The sequence below is a fragment of the Paracoccidioides lutzii genome, assembly GCF_000150705.2.
Source record: "Paracoccidioides lutzii Pb01 unplaced genomic scaffold supercont2.3, whole genome shotgun sequence".
Lineage (NCBI taxonomy): Eukaryota > Fungi > Ascomycota > Eurotiomycetes > Onygenales > Ajellomycetaceae > Paracoccidioides > Paracoccidioides lutzii.
In genome coordinates, this window is record NW_015440949.1 from 398,929 (window position 1) to 414,780 (window position 15,852).

Sequence of the window (15,852 nt, forward strand, 5' to 3'; positions counted from 1 at the left end):
GGGTTATGCTTCAGAGTGAGAAGAACGATGGATCTGGAGGCGAAGGGAGCCCTCTGTGTATACCAAGAAATGGGGGGCAGTCACAGGGTGCTCGCCTCAGGATGCTCCCTCCAGGCATTGAAGCACGGCGCAGCCAGCCAACAATATCCGAGGATGAAATCTGAAAATAGAACTCATGCAGCAGTGACGTCCCTTCCGCAGCTGTCGCAAGCGGATCACCATGGGGGGACAAGAGGGTAGGTATCATTCGGCTGTGGCTGCGTGCAGCAGAAGAGGGGAACGCATGGCAGTGGGATGGGCAGGCGGCTCGGCTTCTCCGGTTATATACCTGTGGCGAGCTGTGGGTTGGCCCATAAGGACACTGCCAATCAAGGCTACCGTACCCTCACCTGCCTACCAAGGGCGGTTAATGAACGGCTAGGAGAGGCCAACTTGTGGTTGATCATGATATCACTTTCACGTACACGGATTAGCATTACGTCTCACCCCCCGGGGTTGCAGATGCTGCTGGGACACCGGCGGGTTCGGCTGTACGCATTCCCCTCTCTTGTTTCCGAAGTGTAGACACCCGCTGGCGCAGGACCGATTCCGTCCTTTCTGGAAAACACCTCTCTATCTCCGGCCAGGGTTAGCATTCCTCCATCATGCTCAGGAGCTGTGCGTCATCCTCAGGGAGTCATCACCACAGCTTGTCTCTGTGGCCCTTTCTCCCCTCGCCGCACTCACGCTGAGTTTTTCTGAATTTGTGTGGGCCCAAGCGACCGGCTGACCGCACATTCTCATCTCCCCATATTGCAGGCGCTAAGTCGGGCATGCAACTCGCCAAAGCACCTTCAAACAACCAAGAAAGGAACTGCAAACGCTCGTCGAGCCGTAGCGACAGGAACTGGGAGCAAAGGACTGTGGAGGAACCTTCTATAGAGGATGCAGAGGCAATGTGAAGCCACTTCGCAGCCAGTTCTTCTGATTGCTGTGGCCCTCACTTGCGTCTCCTGGACTGTTCATCACTGAGGAAGTCATTGCTCATGCTGTAGGAGCAAGGCACATCAATATTAGTGCCACAATAGGCGGGGTGAATCTGCTGATAATCCAGAATATGAGTGTCATCATCTGTTTGAGAATTTTTATTTCAGCTGTCAGGCCTCTCTCGGGATCCTTGGTGATGGTTAGGGGTATCATAGGATATAGACTTCACAGAAAGACTTTAACAGCTTATTTTAACTCCTTATGATATGCTGTTGTCATTCAAGTGCATGTACAACTTTTTTATATATTTTATCATCTGAGAAGAAACTGTGTTCAAGTGATTTGAATTCAAAGTATTCATTTGATTTTAAATATCTAAAAATTTCTCTACATAGTTCTTTGCAATTAAAGATTGAATCATTTAACTTATGCTTATAAATGAGATCAAATTTGTATGACAATTTTCATTTCTCAAAGTCATCAATCTTAAAAATATAATTTGATAAAGTACTGAAATAAATTATAAATCAGAGTATATTTTGTATGATAAAAATTACTTCTTATAAAATAGATTGAATTGAGCTAAAGTTATTTTCTCAAATCACTGCACTGAGATATTTACTGTCTATGATAATTAGTTACTCAAATTGATATTTATGAATATCAGCTTTTGATTTACACACTCAGCACATTCAATTACTCAGATATCTGTTTCTGTTTTCATATCAATAATATGATAAGGTCTATCACTTATGAGAGCAAGAAATAGTTCACTCAAGATTTCTTTATATATTCAATGTAATTATATCCTGGTCAAATCTTATGCAATAAGTGTCAGATATAATTATTTATCATATTTATTTGATTTTTTTTCAGCTCATCATTTAGCTATCAAGAAGTTAATAAACATGATTCTCCACTATAGAGGAAGAAAACTTATCAAAAAATATTTTTCTTCACAAAGTACATGATATGTTCAGCCATACTACTTATTTTAGCTTGTATGGATCAAGTCAGTTTTAAATTCTCTCTTATTATAGCCCTGAGATTGTTAGCTGAAATAGATATTTTGAGTATAAAATAAAATTTTTATAGATAATTAATAATACTTGATATGAGACAAAATAAATCATTTTTAAATTCATAGTGATAGTCATTGATACTGCTCATCTTCTTCTCTTTTTCTCTTTCTTATCTTTTATATTTTTTTCTTTTTTTTATCTCTCTTTTCTTTTTTATTTTTATTTTTCTTCTTCTCTTTCTTATCTTTTTTCTTTTTCTTCTCTTTCTTCTTCTTCTTTTCTTCTTTTTCTATATTCTCTATTTTATTTTCATCTTCACTTATTTTTCTTTCTTTCTTTTTCTCTGTCATTACACTATGAGAATGATCTGTGAAAGATAGTATTTCTTTTATTGTTTCAGGTCAACTAAACAATTTAACAGTTATATTGAAAAAGAGAAAAGAGATAAACATAGCTTTCAATGTTGCTAATATTCAAAAAATAGACTTTTTTCTATATATATATTTTTGAAAAATTCAAACTATAGATATTATTTGTTAATAAATAGTGATAATGATAGTAAGTTTATTGAAACTGAGAAAAATAATTTTTACTATTTTTATTAACTTAAATTTGATCACATATCTTGTTATTAATATTAATAATTCAATTAGTTAAAAATGAAAGTGTGAAAATTATACTTATATATGAAAAGAACATTTAAGCATATTTTATATTTAGTTTAAAAAAATAAAAAAAAGAAATATAAATAAATCTGTTTTGACATTTTCAAATAGCTCTGATGAGATATATCATTTAATATTAAATTAATTGAGATTGATGCATCTGCAGAAGATTCATAATCTGTTTTTTACTATTGCTAGACTTAGAATTATGAACTTTTTTACTGTTTAATATTATTTTAAGTGACTAATAATTTATATTAATAATGCAATTAGAAACAAAAAACAGTATCATTGTTGAAATTCACTAACAACATTATATTTTCTGATTCAATAAACTGAGTAATGATATTTTAAATTATATAGATATCAATAATAATAATAATCAACATTATTTAAAGTCATGTTAGCACATGTTAAAATAAGAACTGTAATTTCACTAAACTTACTTTGATTTAGAAGAATCAGTTGTGAATGAGTTTATCTATAACAAACTTTGCTGTTACAAGAAATACAGGAATTGTTACTTTACAGATTACAAGACTCTGAAATGATATATTACAAATTCTGCATCAAAAAAGTAGACTAGCAATCATAAGAATCATGTAGTTAATAAACACAATCACAGTTATATCTTTCATCCACATCTTGTTGAAGAGAAGAGCACATTATAAGATTAAATTCAGCTTTATCACAAAGGACAAAAAATCATATATTAGAAATAACTGATGCAGTGAGATGTTTGTAAAAGATTCAGTCTGAATTTTACTCTACTAAATCATTTAAACATCACAGTTAGCAGAGATCAAATTAAAAAATTGAAAATAACATATCTTTAAAGCTAATGAAAATGCTGCACATACTTTCAAAAGATAGTAAATTGCTGATGTATTTGAGACAAGTATTTAGTATTTATCATCATCATCTCAATAGAAGAGACTGCTCACTTTCACATTTTAAGTCTGATAGATCAACATCAGTGATGACAGCCTTGAGACAGATAAAGAGAATGAAGATTAATATCTCAGACAAATAATGAGACTGAAGACAGTGAAAGTTAGCAAGATGAGATGCATTGTACATAATACAATGAGTGTTGCCAATAGAAGTGCGTATGAGATGTTAGAATACATTTTGCAAGAAAAGATAGTCAAGGTGGTCCATTTTGAAATGATCCATCATAGAGTGATTTTGTGTGATTTATAACTATCAAGCAGTCATGCTCTGTGTGCTTCAAATGAGGGCTTTTTTGATGGTCAAAGGAGTATGCCATCCTCATTTCAGCAAATGTTGATGACAAAAACTTGTCCAGGGTCTGTACAAATAGTTACAATTATTATTAATCTGTTGTGATCCCTTTGCATGAGGATGGCACAGGCTCAAGCTGGACATGTATATCACACTCGCGCTCCCACGGTGATCGACGCAAGTTTCCCCGTGGCCTTGACACAGCCTGGCACCCCCGACTGCACTTTGCATGCTCCTGGTCTTTTCCAAGGCATCCCGCATATACTGCAATGGCATAGATAGTCTGGGTGCACCAGTGACAATCTGGGGAGGTATGGAGGCGGGCCGTTGTGATGGTATCCAACCAAATATGGTTCAACCCATCCCCAATGTTAATTGTCAATGGAAGGCACCCCGTTCTGGGAGAACGACTACTTCCGTGATGGCCTAATCCCGGCAAGAGTGATATTGAGCCCGAAAATGAGTCTTTTTGAACTTCCCTTTGTCCAATGAGGACAGTCTATCCATCACGATGTGAAAAATGGTCATCCGAATCCTATGCGAGAATGAGTCTGGACGCTGTGTTAGTTTAGGACAGATTCATGAGATTCCCTGCTCTTCCCCCGAAGTGTGCGGGAAACTTGCACCGATCACCCTGGGAGAGGATAATCCGTGGAAGGCGAGAAGGATATTAAAGCTAAAGGCTCGAGCACAAATTTCTCCAGAGCTAGTATGATATTCTTCGCTTGCATGGTCTGGCGAATGCAGGAGGATAATATTGTTTGGTAATTCTATGTTCAGTACAAAATGCCCTCGACACAGTCTGGCACTGTGCATAATCCTGGTCTTTTCCATCACGGCGCAGCTGCAATATCATATAGCTCTCCGAGTGCGATTGGATCCCATGTATCAACCTAAAAAAGAAGGTCGTGTTGTCCGTGCCCTCATCTCAACGAATGAAGAGCAAAAACCATTGTAACTTATCCTTTGCCGCGCCCATTTTGAGGCAAATTTGCAGTTAGGGGGATTTTGTAGGAATGGTTGATGGAATGCAAGATTAAAAAGGTCGCTGTTTCTGGACTAGCTCGCCCTTTACTTATTCATTATTCATCGATGTTTTCACCCAAACCCTTCCACTACGCCCAGTTCAGCGAAGATGGAAAATAGCCGTCGACTGTTCGACTTTCAGGGCAGCGATACCGAGTATATCAAATTTCTTGAATCAAAACTAATGTCTGTTGAATGCCAGCTGTGCTTTCAACAGTCCACGTTCTCCAGTAGTTCCGCCCGCTGTGAGAATAACGCAACCGCTCTTTGCCTTTCCCCAACCTCGTCCACTCATCCCGCAAGCACAAGCAGCAATGAGGACGCTCTATTTCGGCCTTCAAGCCCAAACCCATATTCTTTGCCTCCCCAAAAAAGAACATCTTCCGGGCATATCAGGAGCCCTGGAGACAATGATGGCCTTCTATCACCGTCCCAAAGCAAATCTTTTTTGCTTCCGCCACCCACATATCCTGTCCTATCTTTTCCAGCTCATCTCCTAGTGCTATTTCCACAGGATCGTGATTAGAAGACACGACACAAAAAAATTACGAGAGAAAAAGAGAAAAAAAAATCTGCCCTGTGCCCATCAGCATCTAATATAGAGGGAGCGCCCGATGAAAAAAAAAAAAAGAAGATAAAGGATGTGGTGAGGGGCATGGCGTGAGCACTGGTGAGGGGCATTCAGAAAATGACTGGCTAATCGCGCGAGGGAAAACCTTTTTGATCCGGAGTTCTGGGGAAAATGTTGTTCCGGCATCTCTGTTTTCCCATCCATCGCGCGGGATCCCTTCGTTTTCTTAGTAATATATTCACCTTCTCCCTCTCTCGCTATTCACGGGCGTAGCTATTCACTCCGATTGTGCTACAGAAGCTCAGCCGCGGACTTTCGACACCCTGGGTCGATTGCAAGCATGCCTTGGATAAAATCAAAACTTGAGTTGCGCTAGCCATTTGGATATCATCTCCAATTAATAGAAATCTACTAACTAGCCTTGAACAAACGGGGGAAAAAAGCTTGCCTAAAACCTTATGCCAGACGCTGCTACCGCAACACAATTGGATTTGTCCGTTGGAATGTAGCAGGTTGGTTTAGCTTTTCTCCGACCCAAAGATTTCGGTCCGCCTCTTTCAGGCCACAGACTTTGGAAGTGTGTGAGGAGGAATGGCGGTTCCCAAGAGACACGGGGTCCGTTTTAGATATCCCAAGATCTAAAGGGGAATCCTGGTATAATCGTCCACTGTCAATACCATTCGAGTTTTGCCATTTTTATGAATTACGCCATTCGCGACTGCGCGTCCGAGGAGCGTCTTTCTTCCTGTCGTGTACGTTCTGCTCTTATTATGTTAATAAACATTCATTGTAGTGCAAGATTTGGGACATTGCTACTATTACTGCTCAGCAATGTCCAATTCCAAACGTTTTGGCAGCTGCTTCGCTGCCTTTCTCCCTCCAGCTGCTCCTGGCTGCGCAACTTGTAAACGCTGAAGAGTTCTCCCAGGTTGGTAATGTTTTGTAGCTGTGCCAGCTTTTGGAGGATGCTTGCCACACTTGAAAGAATTCCATCTACGCGATCGCATATAGGAGGGAATCTATGTAATGAAAACCGCGCGTCAGCACCTGGAGGGGCTGTTCCACGTGATTGTATATGGAGTCTTTTCGAGACAACAGGGCTTATCGGCATACGCCGACCGATCGCTCGAAATGGCGTTCAACAGTTAGTTCTATCGCGATGCCGTCTGGGATATAGGTTTCAGTTTGTAAAATTCAACATTCTACGCAGTCTATATACTAGCATCAGGAGCGTCGCCGCCCTAGTTCTTGAAGTTTCTTTTGTAGTGAGGGAAAATAGAAACGAAATGAGAGAGGGCAGAGAAGAGAGATTGTGGGGGTGATCAGGTGATCTTTATTATAGCACGGCCGTTTAATCAATCCTAAATGGGAATAGACTGACCTTCCTCAAAATACGGTTTCAATTCCCCCTATTTTGTTCGCGCTTATTACCATTCCGTCCGCGATCCAATAGGATTAATCTCCGCCCGGTTCCTTGCTCGGCGGCTCTCTCCGTTCCCCACATCCGCGTTCTGCATCAGAGCCAAGCCGGATCAACCCTTTGACCATAGTCCTCCCTTGGATTATATATTATCAGCATCTGTTCCCAGCGAGCTATCTTCTCTCGCAGGTATCATACATCATAACTTCCTGACAGTTCTGCATTTTGTTCCCGTGTTTGCTTCCCATCACATATAATATTAGCATCCTTACAACTCCTAATTAACCTCACACCAACCCAACGCGTTGTCTTTTATGCCGTCAAAATGGCGGGACTTTCACATGAAGATCGCAAAATTATCAAGAACCATCCTCTAACCAACTTAGTTGATCGTTTACGAAACGCGCTTCAGGAAGCCGAAAGAATATATGAGTCGCGTCTAATTTATGATGGCGCTGATGAGAGCCTTGACAAACTCTATCGAAATGCGATTTCAAAACTCCTCTCTGCTTTACAGGGAGAGGATGCAGCTTACAGCCTTCGCTCGCGAATGAGTAACGGGAATATGGCGTCTGATCTAGCACACTTAGTCGAGCGCCTCCAAAAAGCAAAAGGAAGCTTCAGGTATGACGAGAATCGCCTACTGGTACACCTGGTTATCCAAAGGCCACCAGACGATGAACTCCAGGGTGTCAAAAAATGGAACATTGACATCTGGACTGCTGTATTTAACCTCATTGACAACGCCCCTCAAACAACTCCTCCGGCGAGCATCCCCCCCTCCGTTGACAGCACGCCAGTCAAATCCACCTCATCATCGCAGAAAGGTTCCGAGCAGACGCATGAGTTGGTGAATCCGAGAATCTTTGAGGAGATATGTGGCTGCACCTTTCGAGACGTCAAGGGCTTCTTCAACAAATACTTTGAGGAGAAGGACTGGAGCGGCAAAGCAGATGCCATCTGTCAACGCATATTGGCCCCGGGCAGTGATGGTAATTGGGCCCAGTTTCCTGATCTTCCTACACAGGACAATGTCCTCACCTGGTGGTTTCGTCTTCAAGAAGACCTTCTCTCAGAATCACGCAGCACCTACTACACCACAGCCAGCAAAGCAAATCTTACTGGTTCAAAGGCAGAACGGCAAGTCGACCTTCTTTTGCGAGCTAGGGGTGGGAGCCCCTCGCGAAACAAACACAACTGGAGAGACATCCTGGTAGTTGGCGAGCTCAAAAAATCCAAGGATGAGATCAAGACCAAAGGCACTCTGCTTCAGATGAGCCGCTACGTGCGTGAGGTCTTTGCCGCCCAGCCCACCCGGCGGTTCGTCCACGCGTTCGCCGTCTGCGGGACCAAGATGGAGGCGTGGGTGTTCGACCGTTCGGGTCCCTATAGCTCCGGCGTCATCGATGTCTATGAGGACTCAAGGCAGTTCTTTCAGGTGCTTGTCGGGTACGCCATGATGAGTGATGAGGACCTGGGACTGGATAGTTTTATAGCTAGGGATGAAGATGGCAACAAATCAATAACCATCAAAGGGCCTGGGATGTTAGATGAAAAAGTGCTGCGGCTGGGTGAAATACTTTCCTTTCAACATGCCATCGTGTGTCGCGGGACCACATGTTTTCTCACAAATGATGGACAAGGCGTAGCTAAATTCTCGTGGGTGTCAGACAAGCGGCGGCCGGAGGTGGAACTCCTCGAGCTAGCAGGTCAAAAGAATGTCCAAGGAGTCGCAAGGATCATTGGTCACAGTAACATCACCAGCATCGCCGACATGCGCTGTGGCCTGACATTTGATGACAAGCACCACAACTTCAAAAGCGCACCCCCCAGCACAGCCTCCTCATTTCATCAATCTCAGCCGCTCATTGAGCCACGTCGCTTAGATATCCATCGAAAGTCATCTTCCAGGAAACGCAGATCCCCGGATAAGGGGATGCAGACGTCCAAACGATCGCGTTCCACCAATCAACCATCAAGGGACACCCAGGAGGAGAATGAACTAGCTTTCTCCATTCAGTCAGCGCACAAACCGAGCCTCTTCGACAGGAATGGTGAGGAACTCTACGACAACCGTGTCCTCCGGTGTCTTGTGATCTCACCCCCTGGCCGGCCGATCTACAGGTACGAATCACCACTGGAGCTGCTCAAGGCACTTCGCGATGCAATTAAGGCTCACCGGTCTCTTTACTTGGATGGGAACATCCTTCATCGGGATATTTCAGAGAACAATATAATAATAACCAATCCAGATAAAGTGGATGGTCACTCGGGTATGCTAATTGATCTAGATCTTGCCAAAGAAGTCGGAAGCGGGCGAAGCGGCGCGCGTCACCAGACTGGCACAATGGAGTTCATGGCGATCGAGGTGCTACTTAATATTGACCACACCTATCGGCATGATCTTGAGTCGTTCTTCTACGTGCTTATCTGGCAATGTGCCCATCACGGTTGGGAATTTAAACCGCCACAAACATCTCATCAACTACAGGAGAGGCCCGAATCTAGTACGCTCAAGAAATGGTACACCGGCACCTACGAGGAAATTGCAACCTATAAACGAGGCAACATGGAAGCTGGCGGCTTTGAGCGCATCCTTATGAAAGAATTTCCTCCATGGTTTGACTGGGTCAAACCACTCTGCAGAACCATACGGCGCATACTATTTCCTCATGGGGAGGAAGGACTTATTGTTGGAACGCCGCAAGACCCACAAAGGTTATATGATCCTATTATCAAGGCGTATGATGATACGATAGCTCTGATTGAAACCGAATAAGTTTAATGATTGCTATTTTCTAGCGAATAAGTAGCATTTATATGAGCCCAGCTTACTAAATCAGCTACATGATCTACTTTTAAGAATGAAATATGGGCCCTAGAAAATATTCTATGTCTCGTGGAGGAGTGGCGGGAACAAAGGCATTGTTGTTTCTAGAGCTTTTTCACGCGCAATTATGAGAAAATGCCGGCACAATAGTGAACTCCCACCGAGAAATAGCCATATGACCCACACCCATGAGCACCACAGGGGAGTAGTTCGTTTCGATTCGCAGATGTACATGGTCGGGTAACAACCATAGCAAGGGATGAACCAACAGGGACTGTCCAATTATCGGATTCCCCCTCCTTCCATTCATTGTACTCATTCTCGACGTACCTTGCTGAACGGTCAGCAATAAAGCCCACTGGATATGGAAATAATGCTCACCGGCACTCAAATGGTACGTGCTACATCCCGATCTTCTCTCACAGAGGCCTGTAGATTGGCATCATATTGTTCTTTACTCCGTGTTTCTATTCTCTCGAGCATCGCGGACATTCGCTTAAATATTTCCATCATTTCGAGCACCTGGCTATGGATCTCCATGATTTCGTCTCGCTGAGACGTATTGTCGCCGCCCTTGACGTCCGAGGAGGTTGATGAAGGTCTTCGCATGCCATGGTTGGCATTCGGCATTGCGGTGAATTCTGTAAAACTTCCTATTGCAAGTGAGAAGAGCGACAGGGTTTCTGTTGAGATGCGAATTTCCAGTCGATTTGCGGAGTATGATTTATTACGGCTTAAAAATATAAATATACTTATCCAGAACCAGCGAGGTTTCTATACTTCTCTCCGGAGCTAGACGAGGCTGACGAACTGAAATGCTTCGAAGAAAAACCCAAGTGAGAGACAAAGGAAGGAAGGGGGAAGAGCAAACAAACAAAGACACCAACAAAGGAACACACACAAGACCTTGGGCGGGAATGTGATAGGCAATATCAAATGGGCTCCTGGGCCGGAATGAAATGTGAGAAGCGAAATAAGATCAAATGAAGGGAACAGAAGCAAACGAGAAAACAATCAAGATAGTACGGAACAAATCAGGACTGAAATTGATATGACACATTAACACAGATGAAGATCCTGACCAATCGACTTTACAATCCTTCGTCAACCGCCCCCTGCGCGATCTCCCATTGACTTGCCCCCTCGCACGCGGATCCCGGGATCCACTACCTTTTCAACCAGCCACTCCTCCTTCGTGGAGAGACACTGGCGTGGGACGCACCGGAAGTGGCCACTTCATCCATGGTAAGGGGAGGTTTCTGTAAGTAGAGGGTACGTGCATAGCTGTGGCAGTCTCCTTGTAGCAGCGGTTGGGATATTCTCGCTCAACGGCATCCATCTTTTCTCGGCCTCGACTTCGACTTCGACTTGCGAGTTGGCGCCGGGGTGCGGTGCTTCAGCTTGGTGGAGTACCGCACCTGCAGAATCGCCTTGGATCTGACTGGGAAGCGCTTGGCGATTTCATCCCATGGCTCGCCTCCCTCCTTGAGTTCTTTCAGCAGCGTGTCGTCCTACGAGGTAAATGGCACACGTATACCGGTCGCGACAGACGGCCGCGCTTCTCGACCGGGGCTCGACAGACCGTTTGCATTTGCCGACAGGAGCCGGCGGGTTTCCTTGTGACAGAATGTTATCGTGTAGCACACTTTGGACCCAGCCACGTAGCTTGAAAGAAAACCGGAGACCGGTATGTCGTCGCCCGAGCGGTTTGTCACCGCATCATCTCGTGGGACAGCGGACACACTGGAGGAATCACCGGCCGGGTTTTCACCGTGTTTTGTCGTCGGATTCCGTTTCCCTGGCTTATCGTTTACCACAGCAGTTGGGGAGGGATCTCCTCTGCAAGCGCAAGCGACAGAAGTGACAAGGGACCTGGAGGACCGCCGCGTCCAGAGCCTCCGCCGCTTGCGCGGCCGCTTAGTGACATGGTCATCACCATCACTTTCCCGATACGCCTCGTCGCCGTCGTCGTCGTCGCCGTCGCTGCAGCTGCAGTTGCTGGAGTTATTGAAGTCACTGTTGTTGCTATTGTCGCTAGGGTCGCTCCTATCGCCTCGGCCCTCTCTCTCCTGGAGAGCGTCTAGCGGGAAAGGAATCTCAACTCGAACTTCCGCGCGTCGCACGCGTCCCCGCTCCATCGGCTGGCGCTCTTTCCCATCGCGCTTTCCAGGGTCGGCGGGAGTTTCAGGCTCCGATTTGGCTCTCGGGCTGGAAGATGTATTCACAATCCCTCCGCCCGTGGCACCTGCGCGCATATCAAGACCAATAGTCCTCCTGGATTCACCATCGTTCGGAGAATTCTCTCCATCGCTCTCCAAGTCCACGGCGATCGGTTGCTCTGCCGAACGCAGTCAGAAGGTGGAGCTCCACAGACAAATGGAAAAAGAAAAAAAAAAATATGTGGGAGTTGACTTACCTTGGCGGCTTTCTGACCTCGGTAGCTTCACTAAACTGTACAGGCGTTGGTCAGAGAACACCGCCAAGTCAGGCGGAGGACCCGAGGCTTTCGGTTCACACTCATCCAGCGCGGGATCGCGATCGCTATCGGAAAGAGGAGGGGTGATTTTCTGAGGTGATGATCGGTCGGCCTTGTGTGAAGGTCTGTCGCTTGAGGCTTCCCGGCGGGGCCTGGCGTCTGGCGCGGTTGAGCCTGGAGAAAACATTGCATCTTCGATCAGCAGACGACCCAGAAGGTCTTCACTCGAGTGAAGGGCGCCTACCTTGGATCACGCCGGCGACACGGGTGCTAAACGGCTCAACATCGCCATGGTCGGTGGAACTGTGACTGTTCATGTCAATCACCTCCACGACCTCCAAGCGCTCCAGCTCAGCGTCGAACTCGTTGAACGGAGTGTTCGATGCTCGAGCCCCGATCTGGCTGTCAAGGCCACTGAGGGTATATCTGCAGAAGGGAAGAGGGGGCCAGGGAGGTGGATGGGTAAACGGCGGTTCAGGGATGATGGATTGTGTTGAGGGCATAGGGTCGGGCTGGGGAAGATGGTATTCACGAATAAAGGGTTTAGTGGGGAGAGGCTTGGGAGGCTTGGGGGGCAGTGGGCAGTACGGGATGATAAAGTTCATATCCACGGCCATGGTTATTAGGGAAGGGAAATTGTAGCTGGTGAGGGTTAAACTTCAAAGTGCATATTGTTCATTCTCTCATGTCCAAACAGACCGGGAAAGCAGGCCTCTTATATAGCCTCTATGTACATTTCTCCTCATTGGGGAAGGGCTAAGAATTCAGTTCCAGCTATCCCCAAGCAGACCGCTTCGCACCGCGCTCGCACAGCAAGGATAAATCGGCGACACCGAAACAAAGCAGTAGCTCCTCATCTTCTTCTCTCGTCTCCTGCCCCCACACACCCTTGGAGAAAAAAGTAAAGATAGAAAGCAAAGGAGCTCGCTGGTCAATGGTTCCCTGATGCGATTTTGCGCTATACGTATCCCTCATCAAAGCCACGTCAGCTGGGCAGTGGTGCCTCGCCACGGATCGAGGTAACCCTCCCGATACAGTTATCGCCCCACGGCAAGGCAGACCATGGAATGTACGAGGTGGCCAATTCGCGTGCAGGGAAATTGGAATCTGCCTCCGGAGAAACCGCCAGAGGGAGCGCGGCCTTCACAAGATCCGGCCTTCATCCCTGATCATTTTTTTGTTTCCCCCTTTCATGCGCCAACCGCCGTTGCATGTAACGACCAGGAACGGCTGAGTCGCGCAGGGATGCCGAAATTCGACTATCGGATAGAAAGCCACTGTTGCAAAAATTACCCCTCTCCTCTCGTGGATTGCCAGGTTTCTCCGGCGAGGCCGGAGATGCGAACCATCACAGGATCTCCCTGGTTCGGGCCAAACGAGTATCACAATCGTCGCCGGGGTCGGAGCAATCGAAACGGAAAGGAGGCGCAGCTCCACGTCGCCGCGGAGATAGCTGCGATCGGGGCGACCTCCCTTACGTTGAAAATCCCCCCAATCGTCCCTCCCCGATTCGCCGAGTTGGTGGGATGGTGGTGGGAATGGTGGGATTCAGAACGGACGAGGCTACCACATGCAGGAAAACCGGCCGAGGTGCATACGCACTGGGTGCCACGTAAGACGGGCCTGATGCTCACTGCCTGCGTCCATCGGGTGAGGGATTTTCGCCATTGGCGCCGCCGGCCCAAGCGAGGGGAATGAAAAGCATGGCGATCCCTCGCAAAGCGAGCACGGAGGCGCAGCTCGTGTGGATCCTCCTGTGGTCGACAGATGTCAAGGAGAGGGAGGTCTCAAGAGGCCTTTTCCCTGTGATTTTCGCTCGCGAGAACGGACATGAGTCGAAACGGATGGTAAACGGGCCTCGCAACGCCGGCGCCTTGGCCTGCCGGTCTGCCAGGCCATCAGCCAAAAGGAATCAGCACGGCACGGCAGGTTCCTCCGTGCAGGCCCACGTGCAGGCCCAAGTGCAGGCCCCGGCCCCGACCCAGGCGCTGGAGCGGAGCGAAGCGATGCGACGGCAGCACCGGCATCGTCGGCGGTCGGTAGCGAGACAATGAGACTGGTGAGAAGGAAGAAAGGGTGCGAAGTGGCGCCATTAGAGCCGGGGAACGTTTGGGGGGGGAGCGCCAAGAGGAAATGAGAATTGTAAAGGAAGAGGGAGGCCGTAAAAGAAAGAGGGAGTCGGAGGAGGTTTATATAGGCGTCAGACAGCTCAGACGACCGGATCGGGAGGGCGCCAGACCGCAACGGGCGCGAAGCGGCCAGGTCGGCGCAAACCGAAATTATACTTTTATAAAATTTATTTAATAAATTATTAAAAAATAATTAATATTATATATAAATTAAATATTATTTTATTTTTAATATTATTTTATTTATTAAATAGATATTTTTATAAATATTTATATATAATAATATTAATTATTTAATTATAATAATATATAATTATTAAATTATAAAAATTAATAAAATTTTAAAATAATAATAATAATAATAATTTAATAAAAATATAATAATTATTAATAAAAAATATTATATATAATAAATTTAAAAAAAATTTCTACTTTTAAATTATTTTAATATATTATTAATAATTAAATATATATTTATTTATATTTAAATTAAAACTAGAATAATATATATAATAATATATAATTTATTCAATTTTATATTATAATTTATTATTTTAATTTATTATTTTTTTATAATATCAAATAATTATAAATTATAAATTTTTTATAAAAGAAATAAGTTTTTAATAATTGATTAAAATATATTTATATAAAAAATATTATAAATTTTAGAAAATATATTTAATTAATAATTATACATTTAATATAATAATAATTAAATATTTAAAAAAATTAATTTATTTATATATTATTAAAATTTAATTAAAATTTAATTTTAATTTTATATTTTATAATTAAATTTTTATTTATATATTTTTTAATATAATTATTAAATATTTATTATAAATATTTTAATTTTTTTATAATTTTTTAAATTTATTTATAATATTTTCTATTAATTATAATAAATTATAAATATTATTAAACTTTTTATATATTTTATTAATAAATTAAAAGTTTTAAATTTAAAATTAATTATTAATTATTAAATTTAAATATTAAAAATATAAATAAAATTTTATATATATATATATAAATAATTTAAAAAGTAAATAAAAGTATTTAATATTGAAGTCTTGATTATTATTATTATGTTTTATTTAATATATATTCAATCAGTAACTATAATATCTATTTAGTTAAATTAAAATTTAACTATTTTATCAATTTAATTAATAAATAATAACCAACTTATATATTTATAAAGTTTTATTTTAAAATAATATAGTATTTAATAATCTTTTAATAAAAAATATATTTATAGTTTAATTTTACTTTAACTTCTTTTTCAATTTAAATAAAATAAAAATAAAATAAAATAAAATAAAATAATAAAATAATATAAAAGTAATTTTAATAAAAATATTATTAAAAATATTCTCAGCTTTTTTATAAATTAAATATTAAATTTATTTAATATTAAATTTTATTCTTTAGAAATAGTTTTTATTTTCTCTATAAATTTAATTAAAAACTTTTTTTCTTATTTAATATTAAATAGA

The 15,852-nt window shown here is 42.8% G+C and overlaps 6 protein-coding genes across 6 annotated transcripts; 3 read left to right on the plus strand and 3 right to left on the minus strand.

The window, feature by feature from the left end:
* Window positions 1-10: 10 nt before the first annotated feature.
* PAAG_11276 (hypothetical protein) lies at window positions 11-1,020 on the minus strand (the record flags this gene model as incomplete). The annotated part of the gene is made up of 5 exons (XM_015846950.1): window positions 11-251; window positions 329-389; window positions 487-612; window positions 727-915; window positions 984-1,020. 5 exons carry the CDS (start codon window positions 1,018-1,020, stop codon window positions 11-13), a joined length of 654 nt encoding a protein of 217 aa, XP_015703372.1.
* Window positions 1,021-7,240: 6,220 nt separating this feature from the next.
* Window positions 7,241-9,694, plus strand: PAAG_01445 (hypothetical protein; the record flags this gene model as incomplete). Its single annotated transcript, XM_002796391.2, has 1 exon — window positions 7,241-9,694. One exon carries the CDS (start codon window positions 7,241-7,243, stop codon window positions 9,692-9,694), a length of 2,454 nt encoding a protein of 817 aa, XP_002796437.1.
* A 166-nt stretch (window positions 9,695-9,860) lies between these two features.
* On the minus strand, window positions 9,861-10,375 carry PAAG_11277 (hypothetical protein; the record flags this gene model as incomplete). Its single annotated transcript, XM_015846951.1, has 2 exons — window positions 9,861-10,075; window positions 10,144-10,375. 2 exons carry the CDS (start codon window positions 10,373-10,375, stop codon window positions 9,861-9,863), a joined length of 447 nt encoding a protein of 148 aa, XP_015703373.1.
* A 606-nt stretch (window positions 10,376-10,981) lies between these two features.
* On the minus strand, window positions 10,982-12,838 carry PAAG_11278 (hypothetical protein; the record flags this gene model as incomplete). The annotated part of the gene is made up of 4 exons (XM_015846952.1): window positions 10,982-11,186; window positions 11,261-12,083; window positions 12,162-12,395; window positions 12,466-12,838. The coding sequence occupies 4 exons, from the start codon at window positions 12,836-12,838 to the stop codon at window positions 10,982-10,984; spliced, it is 1,635 nt and encodes a 544-aa protein (XP_015703374.1).
* Window positions 12,839-13,283: 445 nt separating this feature from the next.
* On the plus strand, window positions 13,284-13,919 carry PAAG_01447 (hypothetical protein; the record flags this gene model as incomplete). Its single annotated transcript, XM_002796393.2, has 1 exon — window positions 13,284-13,919. The coding sequence occupies one exon, from the start codon at window positions 13,284-13,286 to the stop codon at window positions 13,917-13,919; it is 636 nt and encodes a 211-aa protein (XP_002796439.2).
* Window positions 13,920-13,924: 5 nt separating this feature from the next.
* PAAG_11279 (hypothetical protein) lies at window positions 13,925-14,275 on the plus strand (the record flags this gene model as incomplete). Its single annotated transcript, XM_015846953.1, has 1 exon — window positions 13,925-14,275. The coding sequence occupies one exon, from the start codon at window positions 13,925-13,927 to the stop codon at window positions 14,273-14,275; it is 351 nt and encodes a 116-aa protein (XP_015703375.1).
* Between the last annotated feature and the right edge of the window lie 1,577 nt (window positions 14,276-15,852).